The 23403-nt window shown below is 49.3% G+C and overlaps 1 protein-coding gene across 3 annotated transcripts in view; it reads left to right on the top strand.

Annotated features, from left to right (window-relative positions):
* PIK3R6 (phosphoinositide-3-kinase regulatory subunit 6) overlaps nt 1–23403 on the top strand; it is a 48628-nt gene that overhangs the window by 3603 nt on the left and 21622 nt on the right. The window contains exons 2-8 of one of the 3 annotated variants that reach the window (XM_061143458.1): nt 6275–6378; nt 15743–15826; nt 16400–16491; nt 17188–17256; nt 17938–18070; nt 18213–18282; nt 19333–19516. In XM_061143458.1, coding sequence (XP_060999441.1) covers nt 6366–6378; nt 15743–15826; nt 16400–16491; nt 17188–17256; nt 17938–18070; nt 18213–18282; nt 19333–19516 — 645 coding nt within the window. In that variant the 5' untranslated portion in view covers nt 6275–6365. Of the gene's footprint in view, nt 1–6274; nt 6379–15742; nt 15827–16399; nt 16492–17187; nt 17257–17937; nt 18071–18212; nt 18283–19332; nt 19517–23403 lie in introns of those variants that run through there. The other 2 variants (XM_061143459.1, XM_061143460.1) reach the window with 2 other exon arrangements.

Raw genomic sequence — 23403 nt, 5'->3', positions numbered from 1 at the left:
ATGTCACTATTGAGCAAGTGAGATGACGAATGGGTAGCTCAGGCTGGGAGTTGGGTTGGGGGTGAGAGGCCATAGCGGGGTGAGAGGCCTTGGTGCTGTGACCTTGGGGATGCTCCCAGGTTGTTGGAATTTGCCCCTCGGCCACTTCCCATGCTCTTGGTACCCGCTGCTGGGAATCTTCCGGATTGGTGGCCAAGGCTGGTGTGTTTCTGTCCTATGGTGTCGTATTCTTGCTGTGATTTAGAGAACTGGGAGAGGGCAGGGGCTTGCAAGCTGAGCTCAGATGTGCTGTTTGCTAGGTCAGCGATGCATAAAAAGAGCCACAGTCCAAGATGGAGCTCGAGACCAGTCCCTCCCACAGAGGGTGAGCACAGTGTCCTTACCACTGCATCCAGGTCCCCCTTCCCAAGGGAAGGCTCTTTACCGGGATTCTGAGCATCAGTCTCATCTCTGTGACCTGTGCCTTCTGTTGTGCCAACCGTGCCAAACAGACTGGCTTCCGCTCCCTAACTTGAGGAATGGTTTAGAGACAGGGACCCTGTGTTGTCTTCACATGAGTGCCTGACAGTCACAATACAATGAATCTGCAGCTACGAGGAGTAGAGAGGTGTACCCTAAACGTTTATCGAGTGACTCACATGGCACCTCGGGGCAACTCCAATGCCCAGCTCACGTCAGGCACGTCTGTAACGAACTCTTTTCTCTTAGAACTGGGGCCTGGGTGGAAGTGGACAGTCCCTGGCTTACGATAGTTTGACTTAAGATTTTTTGACCTTACAGTGGTGGAGAAGCAAGGTGCATTGAGTCGAAACCGTGCTTGAATTTTTTATCTTTTCCCGCGCTAGCATATGGGGTATGATGCTCTCTCGTGTTGCTGGCAGGGCAGGTCCTAGCCAGCTGCATGATCACAAGGGTCAACAACTAATACACTCACAACCATTCTGCATCCAGACAAGCATTCTGTTTCTCACTTTCATTACAGTATTCAGTCCATTACATGAGATTGTCAGTACTTCACTATCAGATAGGCTTTGTGTTAGATGGTTTTGCCCAACTGTAGGCTCATGGAAGAGTTCTGCATGTTTAAGGTGGGCAGGGCCAAGCTGTGATGTCCTGTAAGGGTAGATGTGTTCAAGGCGTTTCACCATGAGATATTTTCAACCTACGATGGATTTATGTGTGTTTGTTGCTCAGTTGTTTCTGACCCTTTGCGACCCCAGGCTGAACCCTGAGGCTGGACCCTGAAGCCCCCCAGTCTCCTCTGTCCATGGGATTTTTCAGGCGAGAATACTGCAGTAGGGTGCCTTTCCCTTCTCTAGGGGATCGTCCTGGCCTAGGAGTTGAACCTGGCCTAGGGTCTCCTGCATGGCAAGCAGAGTCTTTAACATCTGTGCCACCAGGGAAGCTTCAACGATGAGTTTATGGGGATGTAACCCCATTGCACAGCACCTAGAGGGCAGGCCCTGCTCATTGCAGCTAGAGAAAAGCCCGTGAGCAGCAACAAAGACCCAGCGCAGCCAAAAAATAAACAGATATATAGATGCATAATTTTTAAAAAGATGAGGCATGGAGAAAGGTGATGGGGATAAGAAAAAGGTGAGGCAATCATTCTTCACTAGTACAGCTGAGCTACAGGCTCCTTCATGGGATGCATGCTCAGAAAATGATGAAATTAGCACAGACCACTTATTATTTATTAATGACTCACGGATAACTGCCCTCGGTCTCTGTGAAATAGGTGTGTTTTCATGTCTGTTGTGGGGTCATTGTGCCAATTGTGGGCTGAGAATGTGACGAGTAGGGTTGCACCGCGGTCAGTAAGAAGTCACGCACTGGTAGACCCCCAGCTCCTAAGGGTAAGGAACTGTGTCTCATTTATTTATCTCTAAACACTAGGGCCTGGCACAATTTCCGCCATGTGGACAGTGTTCCATAGGTGCACTTTGGTTTACTCAGCAACCTCAGCCCCTAGAATCACTGCCAGGAGCTAGGGAGGAGCACCCTTAGGCCTCGGAACAGCCCAAATAGATGTTCTAAGCCCACTGCTGAAACAGCATTCACACCAGAGAAAAGACGCCTTTCAGTGTGGGATGGAGGCTTCCTTTAGCTACCAACAGCTCCTGAAATCTTCACCGTGTTACGGCCTAGTGCATGCAATCAGCTCCCATGACATTCATCCAGAACACCTCAGAGGCGTGTTCAGGTGCCTAAAAGGGCAAGCTTTATTTCCTGAGAAGTTCACATCACCCTGAACTGAAGCAAATGCAATGTTGACGTGTTCCAAGAAATGACCTGGGTTTTGCATATTTCCTGTCTGATGCAGACTTGACCCCGAGGGCTCTGCCCCACACGGTGTGGTCAGCAGCCCAAAGGACAGGAAACAGATTACACAGGTCCCCTCAGAGGAATAAGGGGGTGGCACAGAGAATCCCCAGGTCCCACACAAATATATATGGACACTGGATAAATGTTTGATGAGTGAACGAGTGAATGAAGAATGAATAAGCAGGCTTTCTGACAGTGACTGTTGAAGCTTCTTAGAATTTTACTTACAAGAAAAAAATCAGCCCAGGGCTTCTCTGGTGGTTCAGTGGATAAGAATCCACCTGCTAGTGCAGGGGACACAGGTTCGATCCCTGGTCCGGGAAGATTCCATCTGCCACAGGGCAGCTAAGTCTGTGAACCACAACTACTGAAGCTACAACTATGTGCTACAACTACTGAAGCCTGCAAGCCCTAGAGCTCATGCTCCACAAGAGAGGCCACCTCGGGGAGAAGCCCGAGCACCACAACCAAGAGTAGTCACTGCTTGCGGCAACTAGAGAAAGCCTGAGCGTCAGTGACGACCCAGCAATAAATACATAAACGTTAAAAATCAACCCACATCACCCACAGCTTTCTAAATAGAGTTGATTTACAATATCATTTAAGTTTCAGGTATACAGCATAGCAATTCAGTTTATGTGTATATATATATATATATAGGGCTTCCCTGGTGGCTCAGATGGTCAAGAATCTGCCTGCCATGCAGGAGACCCAGGTTCGATCCCTGGGTCCTGAAAAGATCCCCTGGGGAAGGGAATGGCTACCCACTGTAGTATTCTTGCCTAGAGAATCCAATGGACAGAGGAGTCTGGTGGGCTACAGTCCATGGGGTCGCAGAGAGTCAGACATGACTAAGCGACTAACACTTTCACTTTCAAGAATAAATATATGCATATATTTATGTACTCTTTTTCAGATTCTTTTCCCTTATATGTTATTATATAGTTATAATAATATATATTATAATACATGTACATTATAATGTATATATATAGTATAATAATAAAATATAATATTGAATTTAGTTCCCTGTGCTATACAGCAGGTCCTTGTTGGTTATCTTTTTTCTAATTTTTATTTATTTATTTATTTTTGGCTGTGCTGGGTCTTCATTGCTGTGTGAGGGCTTTCTCTAGTTGTGGTGAGCGGGGGCTACTCTTCACTGTAATGGATGGACTTCTCATTGCAGTGGCTTCTCTTGTTGTGGCACATGGGTGTAGTTACCCCGTGGCATGTGGATTCCTCCCAGACCAGGAATCAAACCCATGTCCCCTGCATTGGCGGGCAGATTCCTAACCACTAGACCACCAGGGAAGTCCCCCAATTTCCATTCTTGCCAGGTGAATATGACAGAACAAATTTCTCATGTCCTCCCCAAGAGTTGATGTTACTCTTTTTTCTAATCTCTGCCAATGGTTTGTCACATTTTTGCATTCATTTTGATGATTATCATTCAATTCAGTCGCTAAGTCGTGTCTGACTCTTTGCGACCCCATGGACTGTAGCACACTAGGCTTCCCTGTCCATCACCAACTCCCAGAGCCTGCTCAAACTCATGTCCATAGAATCGGTGATGCCATCAAACCATCTCATCCTCTGTCATCCCCTTCTCCTCCTGCTTTCAATCTTTCCCAGCATCAGGGTTTTTTCTAAGGAGTCAGTTCTTCCCATCAGGTGGCCAAAGTATCGGAGTTTCAGCTTCAGCGTCAGTCCTTCCAATGAATATTCAGGACTGATTTCCTTTAGGATGGACTGGTTGGATCTCCTTGCAGTCCAAGGGACTCAAGAGTTTTCTCCAACACCACAGTTCAAAAGCATCAATTCTTCAGTGCTCAGCTTTCTTTATAGTCCAACTGTCACATCCATGATTATTATTAGACTAAAATTATTCAGACAGAGTACATTATAATTTTAGTACTTTGAATTCAACTGTTTGATATTTATTTTATAATTTTACATCTGTATTTATAAGTGAGCCAGATCTATTTTTCTGTTGTGGTGAAATATATGTATCATGAAATACCTTAAAGTGTACAGTTCCGTGGCATTAAGTATCTTTACAATGTTGTACAATCATGACTACTATCCATTTTCAGAAGCTTTTCATCATCCCAAATAGAAACTCTGTGCCCATTAAACAGTAACTTCCCATTCCTACCTCCCCCTAGCCCCTGGTCACCACCATTATATTTCGTCTTTGTGAATTTGCCTATTTAGGTGCGTCATGTAAGTGGAATCATATAATATTTGTCCTTGTGTGTCTGACTCATTTCATTTAGCATGATGTTTCCAAGGTTTATCTTCATTGTAGCATGTATCAGAATTTCATTCTTTTTTAAGGCTGCATAATTTTCTGCATACACCACATTTTGTGTGAACACTTGGGGTCTTTCCACCTTTTGGCAATTTTTAAATAATGGTGCTATGAACATTGGTGTACAAATATCTGTTAGTCCCTATCTGCAATTCTTTTGGGTGTTTACCTAGGAGTGGAATTGCTGGTAAACCATACGGTGAATCTCTGTTTAACTTTCTGAGGAATCACCTTACTGTTTCCCATGGCAGGTGCTCAGTTTTACATTCCAGCCAGCCATGAACCCAAGTTCTCATTTCTCCACACCCTTGCCAACACTTGTTATTTTCTGTTGTATTTATTTTTTTAAATAGCTATCCCAGTGGATGCAAAGTGTTTCCTCTATTTTTGTAAACTATCCTCATTAGATTTTCATATCAAGGGTAGGCTGCCTTCTTCAGAGAATCTTTTCTTCTTTCTGTATGCTTTGGAACAGTTTTTGCTTTACTCTCCATATTTGAGATGACTTATCAGAGGAGCCATCTGAGCGAGATACCACTTTTTAAGAGCTTGTTCTTTGAGGGCTTTCTCTGTTTCCTCACTGGTTATCAATATAAGCAGTTTCTCTGAGTCTTCTAGAACCTTTTGAGCTATTTTTATTTTCCTAGAAAACTGTGTGATATCAAGGATTCAGGGCTTTCTTTGTATAGATCAATGTCCTATGTGATGTTTATCATTCCTAATATTGTCTCTTTTTTCTCTCTTGATTAGTTTTCCCGTGTGTGTAGTTTTTTTTTTTTTTTTTCTTTTTTCTTCTAAGAACAAGCTCTTGGATCCTTTCAGAGTTCCTCTGCTTCTCACTTGGGGAGTGTATTGCTCTGGGAAGCCAACTCTGGGAGTCCTTCCCTCTGGGGTCCCAGTGGGGCAGCTTGTGGTCATGATGGAAGGCTTGAGCTCTGGAGCCAGATGGTCTGAGTTCAAGTGCTCATTCTTCTACTTACTAACTATCTGACCTTGAATCCATATTTAACCTCTGTGCTTCAATTCCCCCATCTGTAGAATGGGGAGAAAAGAGTACCTACCTGACTCATTGGAGAAAACCCTGATGCTGGGAAAGATTGAGGGCAGAAGGAGAAGGGGGCGACAGAGGATGAGATGGTTGGATGGCATCACAGACTCAGTGGACATGAGTTTGAGCAAACTGTGGGAGATAGTGAAGGACAGGGAAGACTTGCGTGCAATGGTCCGTGGGGTCACAAAGAGTTGGACCCAACTTGGCAACTGAACAGCAACAACATAAGGCTAATATTAAAGAGTGGAAGTTTGAACTTCCCTGAAGGTTCAATGATTAAGACCCTGCATTTCCACTGCCGGGGTGGGTGGGAGGGGCATGGATGTGATCCCTGGTCAGGGAACTAAGGTCTCACAGGCCAAAGAGTGTGACCAAAAACAAACAAAACACCAAGAGTGAGGAGTTGACAGTTTTTAAATTTTTAGAAGAGTACCTGGCATGTAGCAAGCATCATAGAAGCACTTCTTAAATAAATCTAAACTCCCCTTCCATGTGGGAGAAGCCTCGGTCCCCTGGTCCCCTCTCCATTCTACACACAGACTTTCTGCACTTTCTCACCACTTACACTGTCTCTTATTTTGCAGAACCGCCTCTTTGCAGAAAAACAACCAATTTACTTTCCATTCTGCTGCCTGAGACAACCATATCCTCCTCTTACACACACCCCAGGCTCCCATGGAGAGCTCAGGTCAGTATGGTTGGGGGGAGAGGGGTCTGCAGGGTGGGGGAGGCCCCTTTTGAAGGTGAGAAAGCCCCCAAGGCTGGCAGGGCCACCTCCACCCAGCCCGGCTGGGAGATCCCCACTCAGCTGCCCAAATGTGACAACATTGCTGAGAGATGGACATCCATGCACTTGTATGAGTCCCAGCTGCTGGCAGATCACTGAGCTGGACATTGGGAGTAATGATAGTAAAAGCCAGTATGTATTGCCAAATACTTGCATTTATTTAACAAAAATCTCCATGGCACTTACAATAAATCAAGTAGTAGAAAAAGCACCTGACAAATATTAACTTGTTGAGTCTTCACAAAGACCCCACAAGACAGATAGCATTATTGCCTTCATTTTACAGAATAGGAAAGTGAGAGAGAACATGTAGATAGTATGTGGTCCAAACAGGATTTGAGATGGTGGCATCACTGACTCAATGAACATGAGTTTCAGCAAACTCTGGGAGATAGTAAAGGACAGGGAAGTCTTGTGTGCTGCAGTCCATGGAGCTGCAAGGAGTCGGACATGACTTAGCCACTAAACAACAATAGAAACCAGGATTTGAACCCAGCAATCTAGCTCCAGCATCCAGGCTGTGAATGACTTCACTGTGGGCTGCCTCATGCAAACATCAGAAGGATTCTGCGAAGTAGGGATATCAGTACAATTGTCCTCATCTTACTGAAAGAGAAACAGGCTCAGAGAGGTTAGGTAATTTGCTGGAAGCTACACAGCTGGTTGGTGGCAGAGCCAGGATTGGAACTTAGGCCTGGCTGATTCCAAGACCCAGACTCTTCTCCCTGCACCATCCTGGGATAACAAGCAGAGATGACCCTACCTCCAAGATGTATATCAACTAATGTTCGTCCAGCAAGTAAGAAACCACTCCTCCCCCGACCAGGCATAGACTCTACTGTCATTGAAGACCCCTGTCTCGGGGAATGGTAGGGGACACCCTGAGGCAGGCACAGCTACCAGCTTGTTATCATTCCTAAGACAAGCATCCTTTCCACACCCGGCTTACCCTCAGAGAGCTTCATCCAATCAGAAGACGCTTCAAACAATGACTCCTCCAATGAGAAGACACTTCAACCAGTGAATCCCCCAATAAGAAGAAACTTCAACCAGCGCATCCCCCAATGAGATGAAACTTCAACCAGTGAATCCCCCAATGAGAAGAAACTTCAACCAGTGAATCCCCCAATAAGATGAAACTTCAACCAGTGAATCCCCCAATGAGATGAAGCTTCAACCAGTGAATCCCCCAATAAGACGAAGCTTCAACCAGTGCATCCCCCAATGAGATGAAACTTCAACCAGTGAATCCCCCAATGAGAAGAAACTTCAACCAGTGCATCCCCCAATGAGATGAAACTTCAACCAGTGAATCCCCTAATGAGAAGAAACTTCAACCAGTGAATCCCCCAATAAGATGAAACTTCAACCAGTGAGTCCCCCAATGAGATGAAGCCTCAACCAGTGAATCCCCCAATAAGAAGAAACTTCAACCAGGAAATCGCCCAGTGAGAAGAAGCCTCACCAGTGAAGCTTGGTGTCTCAGTATTCCTGGTTGTCTTTAACCAGCTGGAGTTTGGACTGGGAGGATAGGGGTAGGGGAGCACTGTGAAAGTCTCCTAAATATTTCATAATCAACTTACTTTGCACTCACTTGAATTACAGTTAAGACCCACTGTGCTGTGTTTTAGGAAGAGAGGTGTACCGATAAACTTCCTTTGGATACGAGCAATAGAAACCCATATGGTTCATTTAATTTTCAAAAATATAGCGGAGCATGGAAGGAACGACTGAAGCACCAGTCAGCAGAAAAGACAAGGAACAGAGTGGATCTGCCACCAGGATAGGAAAAGGGAGGTTTTCTCCACTCCAGTCCATCATCCACACCAGGGTCACCCAGAGGGCGAGAGCCTGTTGGCCAGCCTGGTTCTGTGCCACCCCAAGGCCAGTCTCACTGCGATTACAGTGAGTAAAGAAGGCTGCTGGGCAGGCAGGACCACCAGCATCCACTCTCAAAGATGCGACAGATGGCCCCCACCCTCCCAAAGTTCGGGGGGTGAGAGAAACATCCCCAAATCAGGATGCTTGTCTGGGAGCGTGGAAAGGGAGTTTTCTCATCATGACCAGGACTACAGTTGTCCTGGCTGGCTTCCCAAATTACAGTTGTTTTTTTATATTGCCCCACCTTCCTACAGTCCTCAGAGTTCTCTCATCCTAGGGTCAAGAAGAGGGGCTCCGGAAAAGGAAGATGTCTATTTTGAGGGCAAAAGAGCAGTGTTTCAAGGGCACCAAAGGTATTGCTGTTTTGTCATTCCTGCAAACAGGGGCAAGATTGCAAACCTTTTTAGAACCATCTGAGCCTTTATTCCACATGCAGGGAAGGTGGAGGTCAGGCACAGGATGGAAGAGGCGCATGAACTGTATTCCTCCAGTCAATGGAGTGTCTGGGTGCTGAGTACATAAATGTCCGTGAACAACTGAGGGGCTTCCCTGTGGTCCAGTGGTTAAGACTCCAAGCTTCCACTGCAGGGGGCGCAGCTTTGATCCCTGACCATCCTGACCCTGGGAGCTTCGTTCTGTGTTGCATCATGTGGGATCTTTCCTTGAGGCCCGCAAGCTCTGGATCTTGTGTGCTCAGTCATCCCACAGCATGTGGGTTCTTAGTTCCCCGACCAGGGATCAAACCCAGCTCCCTTGCATTGCAAGGTGGATTCTTAATCGCTGGACCACCAGGGAAGGCGCGACCTTCATTCTTAATTCAGGGATGATTGTCCTCTGTGAACTCTGAGCACCTTGTCATTTCACTCCTTCCCTTACAGATCAGTTATGAGATCTCCAGACTAAGACAGTAATTCTCATTAGAATTAGGTGAATTCTGTAATCCTGCACATCAGAGTCTCCTGGGGAGTTATTTTTTTAAAATTGATTATTAGTCTCCACCCTCAGATATCTGATTGTTTTTGGTTTGGGGTTGGCTGTGCATTGGTAGTTTTGAAAGCTCTCCAGGTACTTCTGATGTGCAGCCAAGGTTGGGAACTAGGGGAAAAGACAACACCCAAGAGTAGGTTGGGGAGAGATTTGATTGTCTAGGATCGCAGGGCAACAGAGAGCTGGCACTGCTGTCCTAGGTCAGCTTTGAATGGCCGGAAATTGAGGAGCAGACCCCAGACTAGGGGGTCCCACCACGGTCAGGACCCTGTCAGCTTTTCTTCTCCTTTCCTTCCTCCCTATTGTCTCTTTAGCTGTGATAACATCTACGCTGGTGGGCGAGCTGGGAACCTGTGTGTATGTGTGTGTGTGGTTTGTCTCTCCATTTTCTTTTCTATTTATTTAACTTTTTAATTTTTTGGCCATGCTGCATGGTACTCGGGATCTTAGTTCCCCAACCCAAGGGTCGACCAAGGGTCAAGCCCCCTGCAGTGGAAGCTTGGATTCTTAACCACTGGACCACCAGGGAGATTCCATGGGAAATTTTTTTCAGGCAACTTCATCAGGGGCATTTATTTGTGCATTCAAACCCCAGGCACACAAAAGTAGACACATGCCCACAGTCTCACCTGGGTACACCCTCTTCTCTTTCCCCATTGAAGAGGTGAATGGTCACACATAAGATGACAGCTTTAAAGGAAGATTGGCAAAACAGAAAGCTCTGCTCTAGCTGCTCTGTGACCTTGCAAAAATTGCCTCTCCCCTCTGAGCCTCATTTCCTCATCTGTGAAATGGGAAGAGAGTCAGCTCCAGGGCCCCTCTGGGTCTGACCTTCTGCAGTTGGGGAGGTGACGGGGGCAAGGGTCAGGTCTGTCCCTCTAGATTGCTCAAAACAGGGAGATCAGTATTTGTTCTGTCAAACTCACAGGTCTCTGCCCAGAACCCAATGAGACAACACACCAGAGAACACTTTGTGTGTTCCTGAGTCAGAGAACAGTAGCTGCTATAACAAATGACCCCAGTGTCTATGGATCAACACAACAAATGCTTATTTCTCACTCGTGTGGCTCCTCAATACGGGTTAGTCTTTCAGGGACTGAGATTTCTTTCCTCTTAGGGACCATCATCATTTCTTCCAAGCTCATGGAGGACAGGGCAGAGGGTTTTATGGCCACACCTGAAAATGCCACATACCACGTCCACCACATGCCATTGGCCAGAACTGGCATGGCCAGTCACATGGCCCCCATCGAGCCACCACAAGAGAGTCTGGTAAATGTAGTCTTCTCATCTAGCCATGACAAAAATCAAATTGGTTTAACATGTACCATTGTCTTGCTGCACCTACACAAGACTTTCTATGTTTCTACCTTTCAAGTGCTATTTAAATGTTAGGTATGAATAGTAATCTGGATACCTGATAGTTATATTCTACTCCTGAGTGGAGGGGAGGATAAGGAATGTTGTTTATTTAGTGGCTGTCCTGGATCAAGAATGATGTCAGAGGGAGTCCTGTGGTGGTCCAGTGGTTAAGACTCTGTGATTCCACTGCAGAAATGCAGGGGGCATGGGTTCAATCCCTGACTGGGGGACTAAGATCCCTTTTACTGTGTGGTAGGGCCAAAAAAAGAGAAAGAAGAACGATGACCCTGAGATATTTGAGACATGAGAAATACTTTCATGGGCTTAATCAAATCCAGTCCAGCTTCCAGCTCTAGTTTTCTGAGGTCAGGACAGATTCCTGTGTCATTCACTTGGGGGACCACCCGCAGCTCTTTAGGATCCTGTGAGAAGCCCAGAGCTCACAAAGTCTGGATGATGGAAACATCTGTGGGTCTTCAGTGCATGGTGGCTGCAGCCCCCAGAACAGTCAGCTCAGGCTTGCGTGGTCCATGAGGAGACAAGGGGCTCCTCTGGGGACTTTCCTGCACCCTGCCTGGCCAAGGTGGCTCAGAAGACCACACCAGTGGCTCTCAGATGCACAGAGTTTAGTGCGTAGCTCCACCTATCTGAGATCTCTGCCACCACCCATCAGCCTCGTCCCAGCCAGCCCTGGTCTTCCTCCTTCCTGGGGTCCCCACAACCCTTGTGCCCTCACAGTCTTGGAGAATCTGACCTCCTACCCTCAAATTACCACCTTCTCTCTCTCTCTCTTTTTTTTTTTTTAATTGGAGAATAATTGCTTTACAGTGGTGTGTTAGCTTCTTCTGTACAGTATGAATCAGATGCAAGTATACATAACATCCCCCTTGCTCTTAAGTCTCCCCCCCACAGCCCCCCCATCCCACCCCTCTAGATCATCACAGAGTACCAAGTTGAGCTCCCTGTGTTATCTAGTAGATTCTCACTAGCTATCTGTTTTTAAACATGGTAGTGTATAATTCAAAACGACACATGTACCCCAGTGTTCACGGCAGCACTATTTACGATAGCCAGGACAGGGAAGCAACCTAGACATCCATCAACAGATTAACGGATACAACAATTGTGGTACATATATACAGTAGAATATTACTCAGCCATTAAAAGGAATGAAATTGGGTTATTTGCAATGATGTGGATGAACCTAGTAAACTCTGTTATATGGAGTGAAGTAAGTCAGAAAGAGAAAAACAAGTATCATATATTAACACATATATATGGAAGCTAGAAGAATGGTACTGATGAGCCTATTGGCAGGGCGGGAATCGAGACATAAAGGTAGAGAATGGACTTGTGGACCCAGCAGGGGGAAGGAGAAGATGGGTCGAATTGAGAGAGTAGCATTGACATCTACATGCCAGTCTTCTCTTTAAGAAAAAGCAGCAGCCTTCAACCCATCCCTCTGAGACAATCCAGCTTGATTGTCTCAATCAGACAGCCAGGGGTCTCAAGGTCAAGGGGCCGAGGAAAGGATGTAAGTAAAGGAAACAAGGAGAGTCACCACTCTGAAGCCCTGGAGGAGCCATGCCCCGTCTCAGGAGGGCAGCTGCTCCCCAGCCCCTGTCATTGGCACCTGGGAAAAGAATGCATGCCCAGTGTTTCCAGAGATGCCAGGAATTCGAGCTTTTATGCAAAATCTCCTCATTTGTGAATGTTGGCAGCTAGTTCAATTTTTTTTCCCCCAAGGACACTCTGCAAGCCTAAACAAGACATGTCTGCAAACCAGATGTGGACCAAAGCCTGAGTTTGTTCCGGCTGCCCAGACTTTCGAAAACAGGGTTTATTTAGGGGTTTTCTCCCCAGGCTACTGGCAGAGTTTGTTTTTTTTTTTTAAACTTCTCTATTTTTCTCTGAAACATAAAAACATAACTCCCTGTGCAAAACAGCAGGGGAACCTAGGGCTCCAAAGACAAAGGTTTGGCTACCCTTTTAATGAGTGAGGAAAACACAGTTATTAATATCACAGTTTTAAGCCTCTTGTGTGGTCCATGTTGGGGTGGCGGGGAGAAGGAAGAAAGAAGAAATAGAACATAGCATATTTTTTAAATAACACACCCTGTGCTCAGTCACTTCAGTCATGTCTGACTCTTTGGGGCCCCCGCGCCTCCTCCGTGGACTGTAGCCCACCAGGCTCCATGGAATTTCCCAGGCAAGACTACTGGAGTGGATGGCCATTGCCTTCTCCAGGGGATCTTCCCGACCCGGGGTTCAAACCATGGTCTCTTGCATTGCAGGCAGATTCTTTACCACTGAGCCACCGTGGGAAGCTTAACTCATCCTGCATGAACTCATTCATCTTCATGCCAGGTGGAACTAGGTAGATGGAAGGATGGCTTGGGACGAGCCTTCTTGCCAGGCAAAATAATTTCCTTGCCAGTCTGGGAAGAGGCTGTACTGCCCAGCAGGGTGGCCGGGTGGGCTAATGGACTGGAACACCTGCCCACTTCCTGCTCAGAGCCCAAAGGAGACTCAGACCTGGACCTGCCCTGGGCAGGGGGGCGAATGAGAGGCCAGAGGAAAGTGAGAGTATCAGAGATGCTTGGCAGTCCCAGACTTGCAAGGGTCCATGCCAGAGTCATGGAAGAGTGGGTCCATGACCATGAGAGCATCGGGTGCCTTGACCTAAACAAACTCTGACTCCTGGGCAGCAACCTGCTGGTTTTTTAGATTTGTCCTCTCTATCTACCCTGGTGGCTCAGATGGCAAAGAGTCCGCCATCAGTGCGGGAGACCTGGGTTTGATCCCTCGGTCAGGAAGATGCCCTGAAGCAGGGCATGGCTACCCACTCCAGTATGCTTGCCTGGAGAATTCCACAGACAGAGGAGCCTGGTGGGCTTCATACAGTCCATGAGGTCTCCAAGAATCGGACACAACTGAGCACCTAACACTTTCACACCTTCGTCCTACCTATTTCCAAAGGAAACTGAGGAGATTAAAATAAACGTTTGTAAAGCAGGAGCACCCCAAAAGGAGCAAAGGAAAGAAATCTCCATCTCTTGAGATGAGCAGCTTTTTGAGGCAGGGCCTCCACATGGCTGTTAGTTTCCTGACAGCTCAGGCAAAAGCGGAACCTGTGGGGCGTGTGGTTTGTACTGACAACCAGAGACTGCACCCCTGTCTGTAGAGACAGCCCCTCGGTTGGAGCTGATTACGAAGGGGAATTGATGGCACAGGGAGTGTCTACCATACTTGCTGTGTTGGTTCCGGTCCTCTAAGAAGCAGACAGGGGAGACAAGATTGGACATGCCAGGCTTCATGTGGGGAAACGCCTGTGGGACAGAAAACGGACAGGGAGCAGATGAGGGCTGGAGAAGCGAGTGCTCAGACTGTGCGGCAAGCCCAACTCTGAAAGAAGGAGAAAGGGAGGAAGGGCTGAGTGGAAATGTGCTAGACTGACCACGGGCTGGGGAACCCCTGAGTCAGAGTCAACCACAAAGGTTCCTGAGGACGAGCTGGCTTTGGAAGCCCTGCTGCTCTCCCTATTGGCTGGAAAGTGATGGATTTCACAGCCCGACAGCCCCAAGCTCCTGGATCCCTTAAACTCCTTGTAGTGGGAGATGAGTTACGTGCATTTTCGAAGCTACTACGCTTTCCAAAGGTCAGTTACCATCTCTAGAGTTTTGCCATGTCAACACACTGCTGTTAAAGGAAAAAAAAATTATCTTGACACTTGTTAAAATCCTAACGGGGGCTTCCCTGGTGGCTCAGTGGTAAAGAATCCACCTGCCAGTGCAGGAGATTGGGGTTCGATTCCTGCTCCGGGAAGATCCCACGTGCCAAGGAGCAACCATGCTCGAGCGTCACAACTACTGAGCCCGCGCTCTGGAGCCCTTGAGTACGCAGCTTCTGAGTCTGCACGCCGCAAGTACTGAAGCCGCATACCCTAGAGCCCGTACTCTGCAACCAGAGAGTAGTCCCCTGGTTGCCACAACTGGAGAAAAGCCCACAGCAACAACGAAGGCCCAGCACAGCCAAAATTAAATAAATAAATAAAATTATATATGTATTTTTTAAAAAACCCTAAGGAAGACTTTATTCAAGATGGTTGCAGTAGAGGAGGGGGATGAGGCTCAGCTCTGAATAAGGCAAAGACAGAAGGGGATTTGCAGTCAACACAGAGGGAGGGGTCGGTGGGCAAACTACTAAGAAAGGATCTGAGGGCTGGGGGATTCTCAATAAAAGGTCCTAACAGGACTCTTGCTGGAGGCAGGTTGAGGAGTTACCCATCAAAGGTGGGGAACAGAGAACTTGATCATTGAGCTGGGGATTCTTGAATGACTGGCAGCAGGATGCTAAAACTGGGCTGGGAGACCAGGGACAGGACAGGGGCTGTGCTAAGAGCCTAGCAGAGAACAAGGCTTCGAGGATCCCGACTTTGGTCAGGGAGAGAGTCTTTGTCACCTCCTGCCATTTATCTCATGTGTTTCTTTAAGTTGACTTTAAATTTTAGCTTCTTCATACTAGTTGAGGAACTAGTTACATAATTTTTCTATATATTAAAATCAGTGCAGAATTACTCAGATTTGGGGATCACCTGTGTACCACTGAAAGGTGTCTTATGGGACTTCCTTGGCAGTCCAGTGGTTAGCGCTCTGCACTTCCACTGCAGGGGACATGGATTTGATCCCTGGTAAGGGAACTAAGATCCCTCATGCCTCGTGGTACAACCAAAAAGAAACAAATGGGATTGTCCCACATATCTCTGGCAGTAAATAGACCTCACCCTGAGATACTCTGGTTGTACAAAGAACACAGACATGCCGATCAAAAGGCTGTTTTCCAGCCCTGGCCAGGATGCAGGCTGCCAGCTCTAAGTTGATTGCTTCTGGGCTCCTTTTGAGGCTCGAAGAAGAGGCTAAAGACATTCTCAGGGAAAGAGGAGGTGGGGAGGGGAGGGTAAGGCTGGGGCAGCTGAGCCTCAGAGCTCCCAGCCTGAAAGCCTCCCCGCCCCCGCCCCCTCCACCCCCCACCCCAGATGTGGAGCTGGATCTCCAGCGGAGCGTGCAGGCTGTGCTCCGAGAGCTCAGCGCCCAGGCCCCCGCCCTGCAGAGCAACCGAGGTAAGAACCAGCAGGCATCCTCCGTGCGCTCTGTTGGCTCCCCTCCTACCCCGTCATCACCCCAGCCAGCTCTGTCCATGCGTTCTCGGGAAAGGGCCCCGACCCGGAGCTCAAAGGATGAGGGGGGCTTCCAGCCCTTGGCCCCCACCCTGTTGGAAGTCCCTGGGGCCTGAATGACCCAGATGCCTTCTCTGCCCGCTGGCTCACCCTCTCAGAGACCATGGCAGAGGCCATCGGGGGTCTGTCATCCTCTTTCTTAATCACCTTCTCCAACTCCCCTTGCAAATAAGATTCCCCTGGCACTCCAGGCCTGCAGGACTCCCCGGCACGTGGCTGAGCTCCAGAAGCCACATGCACACACCTGTCCCCACTAGCACCCCACCTCTGTCCTTTCTGCCCTGGGAATTCACCGCCCACTGGGGTGAAGATCAGAGTTCCCCCATGTGTGAGAAGCCCACCCACGGGCTCAGAGCCTGGCACCCAAGGCGGTGGGGGGCAGGGTCAGACCTCGGGCTCTGGGGCTCCAGGTCTCAGGGTCCTGCTCAGCACCGCGCCCACCCTCTCCTGGCCCAGGCATGTGGAGGTGGTCCCTGCACAAGAAGGTTGAGCGGGATCCTGGGAAGAGCCCGGCGCTGGTCCGCATCCTGCTCAGAGAGTTGGAGAAGGTGGGTTCTCACTCAGAGTTGGGGAAGGTGGGTTCTTACTCAGAGAGAGGGTGGGTTCTCGCTCAGAGAGCTGGAGAAGGTAGGTTTTCGGGCTTCCGGGAGGGGATGAGAGGAAGAAGGGCCATGTCTGCCCATCAGCCCCACGTTCCCCGCACTCCAGTCTTTTGGTTTCTACCATATTTCTCCCTCTCCTGTACTTTCCCGTGAGCAATAGTAGCTGCACATTGGTTCCCTCTGTTTGACCTGAGTTAACATCTTTCAGAAAGAATCTCCAGAACACCACCATAAATGGAAAACCCATGTCACTCGACAGAAACAAAAAGCTCCTGTAAACATAAATGCATAACTACTAAGAATTGTCAAAGTTATAATTATCCTTCTCATCACCCAGTGCTCTACCTCTGGGAAACGCTGTGTTCAAGGGGGCCTCCAGGTTGGGACTCGCCTGTCCTTTGCTGCCAGCTTCTGCCCCTCCCCCATGGAGGGCCCTCTTCCCCTCCCCCACACCTGGGCTCCCGCCCCTGTGCACCCTCCCCGCCCCCACTGCTCTTCTTCTGCCAGGGCAGGCTCTGGCCCCTTTCCCACACCCCTTGGCCTGGTGGGACACTGCCTTCCACCCCCTCTCCCACTGGGACGAGGAGAGTCCCCCATAACCTCCAGCCCCCTCCACGCCCTGCTCTCTCTCCTGTCTTCCAGGCAGAAAGTGAGGACGCCCGCCACATCATCATTCCGTTGCTGCACACTCTAATGTACGTGCTCACTAAGGTGAGCTGGGGCTGAGGGTCTGGGTGGTCGTGGTGACCCGCAAGTGACTGGGCTAGACACCCAGGAGACACCGGGTCTCTGCCTGGCAAGCCTGGAAGAACTCTAGTTCCTCCCTTAGCCCTGTCCTTGCCCTGAGACACGAAGAGATGAAACTGGGGAGGTGGGGGGCAGGGGGTAAAGGTGCATCCGCAACAGAGCAGAAGGGTTGGGAGGAGAGTTGATTTGCTGGAGGAACAGGATGGGGATGAATTTCCATCTTGATAAACGTGAATGGAGTGTCTTGCACGCGTGCACACTAAGTTGCTTCAGTCATGTCCGACTCTTTGCAACCCCATGGACTGTAGCCCACCAGGCTCCTCTGGTCCATGGGATTCTCCAGGCAAGAACACCTGTGTGGATTGTCATGCCCTCCTCCAGGGGATCTTCCCAACCCAAGGACTGAACCCATGTCTTTTACAGCTCCTGCATTGGCAGGTGGATTCTTTATCACTAGTGCCACCTGGGAAAGCTGAATGGGGAGGGGAGGAGTCTTAGAGATGATGGGAGAAGAAGCTAAAGGTGTAGACTTGGGAGGGAAGTGTGGGCCCAGGTCTGGCTCTTCTCCCATCCCATCAGCCCACCCCAGCCAGGGCCCTTTGTGACCCAGGGCTCTGGCCACCCTGACCCCTCCCTCTCACCCAGGCCACGGGCATCACAGAGGAGCTCCACCAGAGAACCTACGCCTTTTGCACGAGGTTGCTGACCCTGCCCGCCCCCTACTGCACGATCGCCCTGGACTGCGCCATCAGACTGAAAACGGAGACAGCTGTCCCAGGTGAGAGCACTCCCAGCTCCGCCTGAGGTCTCGCCTTCCTCTCAGGATTCCAGGCAGCTCGAAAGCTCCAGCAGCTTCTGGGAAAGTGGGGAACAGGGGCCAGAGACTCGGGGACTGGTTGGCTGAAGCAGTTGCTCTGCAGGGACGCTGTACCAGAGGCTGGTCATTGCCGAGCAGAACCTGACGAGCGAGCTGTACCCCTACCGGGAGAGGTGAGTGGCCCCAGCCAGCGTGCTGCCGCCGGGAGGACGAGCCAGGAGGCTGGATGGAGAGGAGCCCCATCAGAGCTTCTCATTTGTCCAGCCATGGGGGACGTCCTCTGGGGGGAAGGGGCGTCCTCCAGGGGGGATGGGGTGTGTCCTTCCCTGGAGGTCCCGGAGAGCAGTCAGGTCTTTCTTCTTGGGCTGGATTCAGAGCTCCCCCGCTCATATGCAGAACGTGGATGGAGCCCTGGGCCACGCTCCGGCTCTGTGGCTCCGCCTCCAGCCTGCCCGTGGCTGTGATGTAGCATCAGGCAGCCGGAGGTGGCTCCAGAATTTCAGTAGTTTGGGCCACAGTCACACCATGAGGTCTGGGCTGTGTGTGTAGCCCCTTTTAATAAGATTGAGGACACATCTGTTGCTCGTGCTGGAGAGAGGAACGGATGGGGTTGGGGGTGGGGCAGGGGGTGCAGAGCCTCCTCCCCGCGGGTACCTCTGCTGACCTGGTACTGTAAAGGGCAGCCTGAGGCTCAGTGTTCATGGAGGTGTGGGGAGTGGAAGAGACCCAGAGGACCTGGCATCAGAGAGCCTGGGTGACAGTTAGGTACGGAGGAGAGAGTGGGAGGATTGAGTACGGAGGAAAGGGTGGGTGAGGCTGGTTTTCTGGTGTGATGAAGGTGATGAGCGATGGGGCTCACTTAGGGTTCAGAGCTCCAGTTTCGGTGAGAAGGATATAGGGTCCCTCCTGGAGGATATCGGGGTCACTGGGGCATGACGCTGAGACGGAGAGCAACATTTCAGTTGTAATTTCCCTAGACAGGAGACTAGAGGTCCCCAGAGGGGCCAGGTGCCCCCACAAAGGACTGCGCCTGCTCTTCTTTGCCACAGTCCCCACCACTCCCTGTTATCCCCCCTCAGACCTTTGATCTCGAAGCTCCTGTTATTGGAGGAAGTAAATAACTTGGGGGGGGGGGTCTGCAAGGCTCTGAGGGTGCCCCTCCAGTGGCCCTCCTCCCCATGGTCATCCTCATCAGCCCCCGGCCCCCCCACCTCTGCCCTCAGAGTGTTCCTCTTCGTGGATCCTGAGCTGGTGTCTCCCTCCGTGTGCAGTGCCCTGCTGCTGGAGATCGAGGCGGCTCAGGGGCAGCAGACGCCGGAGGCCTGCATGCGCCACGTGGTCTCCCACGCCCTGCAGGCGGCTCTGGGGGAGGCCTGCCACGCAGGCGCACTGCAGAGGAAGCTGCTGGTAAGATCACTGCCCTGCTCACCCACATCCGTTCTCCTCTGTCCCGACCACCTTTTCCCCCTTAAGCCAAAAATAAATACACATTCACTAAGGAAAATTTGGCGGGGAAATGCAGATGAGCCAAGAAAGAAAATAAAAATCACTCATACCCCTCTACTCAGTCATGTTAGCAATTAACATTTGGTAAATTTCATGAATAATAACGATGGTGGCCATCATAAAAAACATGGTTTTTGTTTTCAAAAAATATTTATTTATTCATTTGGCTGCATTGGGTCTCAGTTGCAGCACACAGGATTTTTTAGTCGGGGCATGTGGGATCTAGTTCCCTGACCAGGGATGGAACCCAGGCCCCCTGCTTTGGGAGCAAAAGAGCCTTAGCCACTGGCCCACCAAAGGAATCTCAGAACCAGTTTTTTGAACATCTCTTGGGTTCCAGGTACCATGTTAGACATTTTACATGTATCACCTTAAAATACCACGACACTGTGAAATGGATGTACTTATCAAAACAAAGGCGCAGAGAAGCCGATCGCCTACCTGCAATGACACAGATAAGAAGTGGCTATGCCTGGATGTGAACCCAGGTCTATCTGACTTCAAGCCTGTGTTTGGCTGCCTTCCAGCTCCACCCCTCCCCCATCCTTTTTAACACTGGCATATGCTATATGGAAATATTTTCCTTGGAAAGCTATGCTTCTAATGGGGAAGAGAATTCTCTCTTGTGAACATGCTGTCATTCCTTTAACTAGTTTAACTAGTCCCTTGTTCCTCTTGTGGGCATTTAGTTTGTTTCCTAGCTTTCCTTTCTGACTCTGCCTCTCTGATAGCTCAGTTGGTAAAGAATCCTCCTGCAATGGGGGATTCGAAACCCCAGTTCGATTCCTGGGTCGGGAAGATCCCCTGGAGAAGGGCAAAGGCTACCCACTGCAGTATTCTTGGGCTTCCCTTGTGGCTCAGTTGGTAAAGAATCCACCTGTAATGGGGGAGACCTGGGTTCGATCCCTGGGTTGGGAAGATCTGCTGGAGAAGGAAAAGGCTACCCACTCCAGTATTCTGACCTGGAGAATTCCATGGGATCCCAAAGAGTCAGACATGACTGAGCCACTTTCACTTTTCATTAGCTTTTCTCTCTGACTCAGCCTCAGCCCCTATCCACAGCCAAGACCACAGCCTGTAGAGAGGTTCTCTGGCCAGGGTGGCCCCAGGTGCTGGATTTCGTGGGCAGGGGAGGATGCCAGAAGGGCTGGTCAGAGTCTGCACGGGCTGGGGCAAGTTGCCAGCCCTGGGGAAGGTGGGTTGGCAGGTGTCTCTGAGGTGCAGCGCTGCCACTGCAGGAGAGGTCGGCTCCAGAAGAGGGGTTGCCCTCGAGGGGTCCACGATCCGCTGCTTGTCCTGCCCCAGGAAGTGGGTGTCTGTTCTTTCTTTGCCCATCAAAAGACATTGGAGGCATTACTCTTTCTCCTCTTGTGTTCCATCTGGGATTCTCCGTATCCTGAGCCCTACATCTTGGATCCTTCCTTTGATGGGTGTCTTTTGTGTACCACTGTTCAGTTCAGCCGCTCAGTCATGTCTGACTTTTTGCAAACCCATGGACTGCAGCACTCCAGGCTTCCCTGTCCATCACCAACTCCCGAAGCTTGCTCAAACTCCTGTCCATCGAGTCGGTGATGCCATCCAATCATCTCATCCTCTGTCGTCCCCTTCTCCTCCTGCCTTCATTCTTTCCCAGTATCAGGGTCTTTTCCAAGGAGTCAGTTCTTCACATCAGGTGGCCAAAGTATTGGAGCTTCAGCTTCAACATAGTCCTTCCAATGAATAATCAGTGTCGATTTGCTTCAGGATTGACTGGTTTGATCTCCTTGCAGTCCAAGGGACTCCCAAGAGTCTTTTCCAACACCATAGTTCAAAAGTATCTATTCTTCAGCACTCAGCTTTCTTTATGGTTCAACTCTCATGTCCATACATGATTACTGGAAAAACCATAGTTTTGACTAGACAGACCTTTATTGGTAAAGTAATGTCTTTGCTTCTTAGTATGCTGTCTAGGTTGGTCATAGCTTTTCTTCCAAGGAGCAAGCATCTTTTAATTTAGTAGCTGCAATCACCATCTGCAGTGATTTTGGAGCCCCAAAAAATAAAGTCTGTCACTGTTTCCATTGTTTCCCCACGTATTTGACATGAAGTGATGGGATCAGATGCCATGATCTTAGTTTTCTGAATATTGAGTTTTAAGCCAACTTTTTTACTCTCCTCTTTCACTTTCATCAAGAGGCTTTTTAGTTCTTCTTCACTTTCTGCCATAAGGATGGTGTCATCTGCATATCTGAGGTTATGGATATTTCTCCCGGCAATCTTGATTCCAGCTTGTGCTTCATCCAGCCTGGCATTTCTCATGATGTATTCTGCATGTAAGTTAAATAAACAGGGTGACAATATACAGCCTTGACGTACTCCTTTCCCAATTTGGAACCAGTCTGTTGTTCCATGTCCGGTTCTAACTGTTGCTTCTTGACCTGCATACAGATTTCTCAGGAGGCAGGTAAGGTGGTCTGGGATTCCCATCTCTTCAAGAATTCTCCACAGTTTGTCGTGATCCATGCAGTCAAAGGCTTTAGCGTAGTCAATGAAGGAGAAGTTGATATTTTTCTGGGATTCTCTTTCTTTTTCTATGATCCAACGGCTGTTAGCAATTTGATCTCTGGTTCCTCTGCCTTTTCTAAATTCATCTTGAACATCTGAAAGTTCTTGGTTCATGTAGTGTTGAAACCAGGCTTGGAGAATTTTGAGCATTACTTCGCTAGCATATGACATGAGTTCAGTTGTGTGGTAGTTGGAGTATTCTTTGGCATTGCCTTTCTTTGGGATTGGAATGAAAACTGACCTTTTCCAGTCCTGTGGCCACTGCTGAGTTTTCCAAATTTGCTGGCATATTGAGTGCAGCACTTTAACAGCATCATCTTTTAGGATTTGAAATAAACCTTAAACTGTGTTGGTTGTTTTCTGTCATAGCTTTTCCCTAAAAGCACCATCCACACCATTCCTTTGTGGTTGCCCACCTGCTTGGACCCACTGAGAGTTCTTGACTCATGCCTCCTACCTCACCATCCTGGATGTCTCTCTTTCCATAACAGTCCTTTTGGGGGTTCACTGCACACAGCCACATGATGGAGGAATGTCCCCCCAACTTGTACCTAAGCCCCAGGCTGGTTTTATTTATTTATTTAGCTGTGCTTGATTTTAGCTGTGGCATGTGGGATCTACTTCCCTGACCAGAGATTGAACCCGGACCACCTGCATTGGGAGCGGGGAGTCTTAGCCACTAGACCACCAGGAAAGTCTCCCCAGGCTGGTTTTAGCACAAATACCTAAGGCCCCCAATGTGGGCTGCTGTCCTCTCTCCCTGCACTTGGCCGTGGCTCTCGGGGAGAGGGGAGGGGCACTCTGACCAGCCTTCCTGAGCAGAGTTCGTCACCTGACCCGGCAGTCCCCGTGCGGCCACCTGCGGCTCTGCAGATGGTTTCTGGTCACCAAACAGGCCGTGATCAAATCGCCATTTTGACACAACAACGTCAGATACGTCAGTGTTGGAGGAAGCGGGATCCCTTCCAGGGTCCAAGAGTGGACTCTTGTCCAACTCTGGGAAATGAGTAGTCCGAGGAGACACACATGCTTACCCAGCAAGAGACTCTTGGGCAGGCAACCAGGTGGAGAGCAGTAGGTCAAGGGAACCCAGGAGGACTGCTCTGCCACGTGGTGAGGGGGTTAGTTTCGGGATTGTCTCTGGCCAGTCAGCTTGCTTGGCCCATAGTCTGACTCAGGGTCCTTCCTGATGGCACACCCATCTCTCAGCCAAGATGGACCCCAGTGCAAAGGATTCTGGGAGG

The sequence above is a fragment of the Dama dama genome, chromosome 5, assembly GCF_033118175.1.
Source record: "Dama dama isolate Ldn47 chromosome 5, ASM3311817v1, whole genome shotgun sequence".
Taxonomy (NCBI): domain Eukaryota; kingdom Metazoa; phylum Chordata; class Mammalia; order Artiodactyla; family Cervidae; genus Dama; species Dama dama.
Note: the sequence above shows the minus strand (reverse complement) of the source record. Positions and strands in the feature narration are given on the sequence as shown.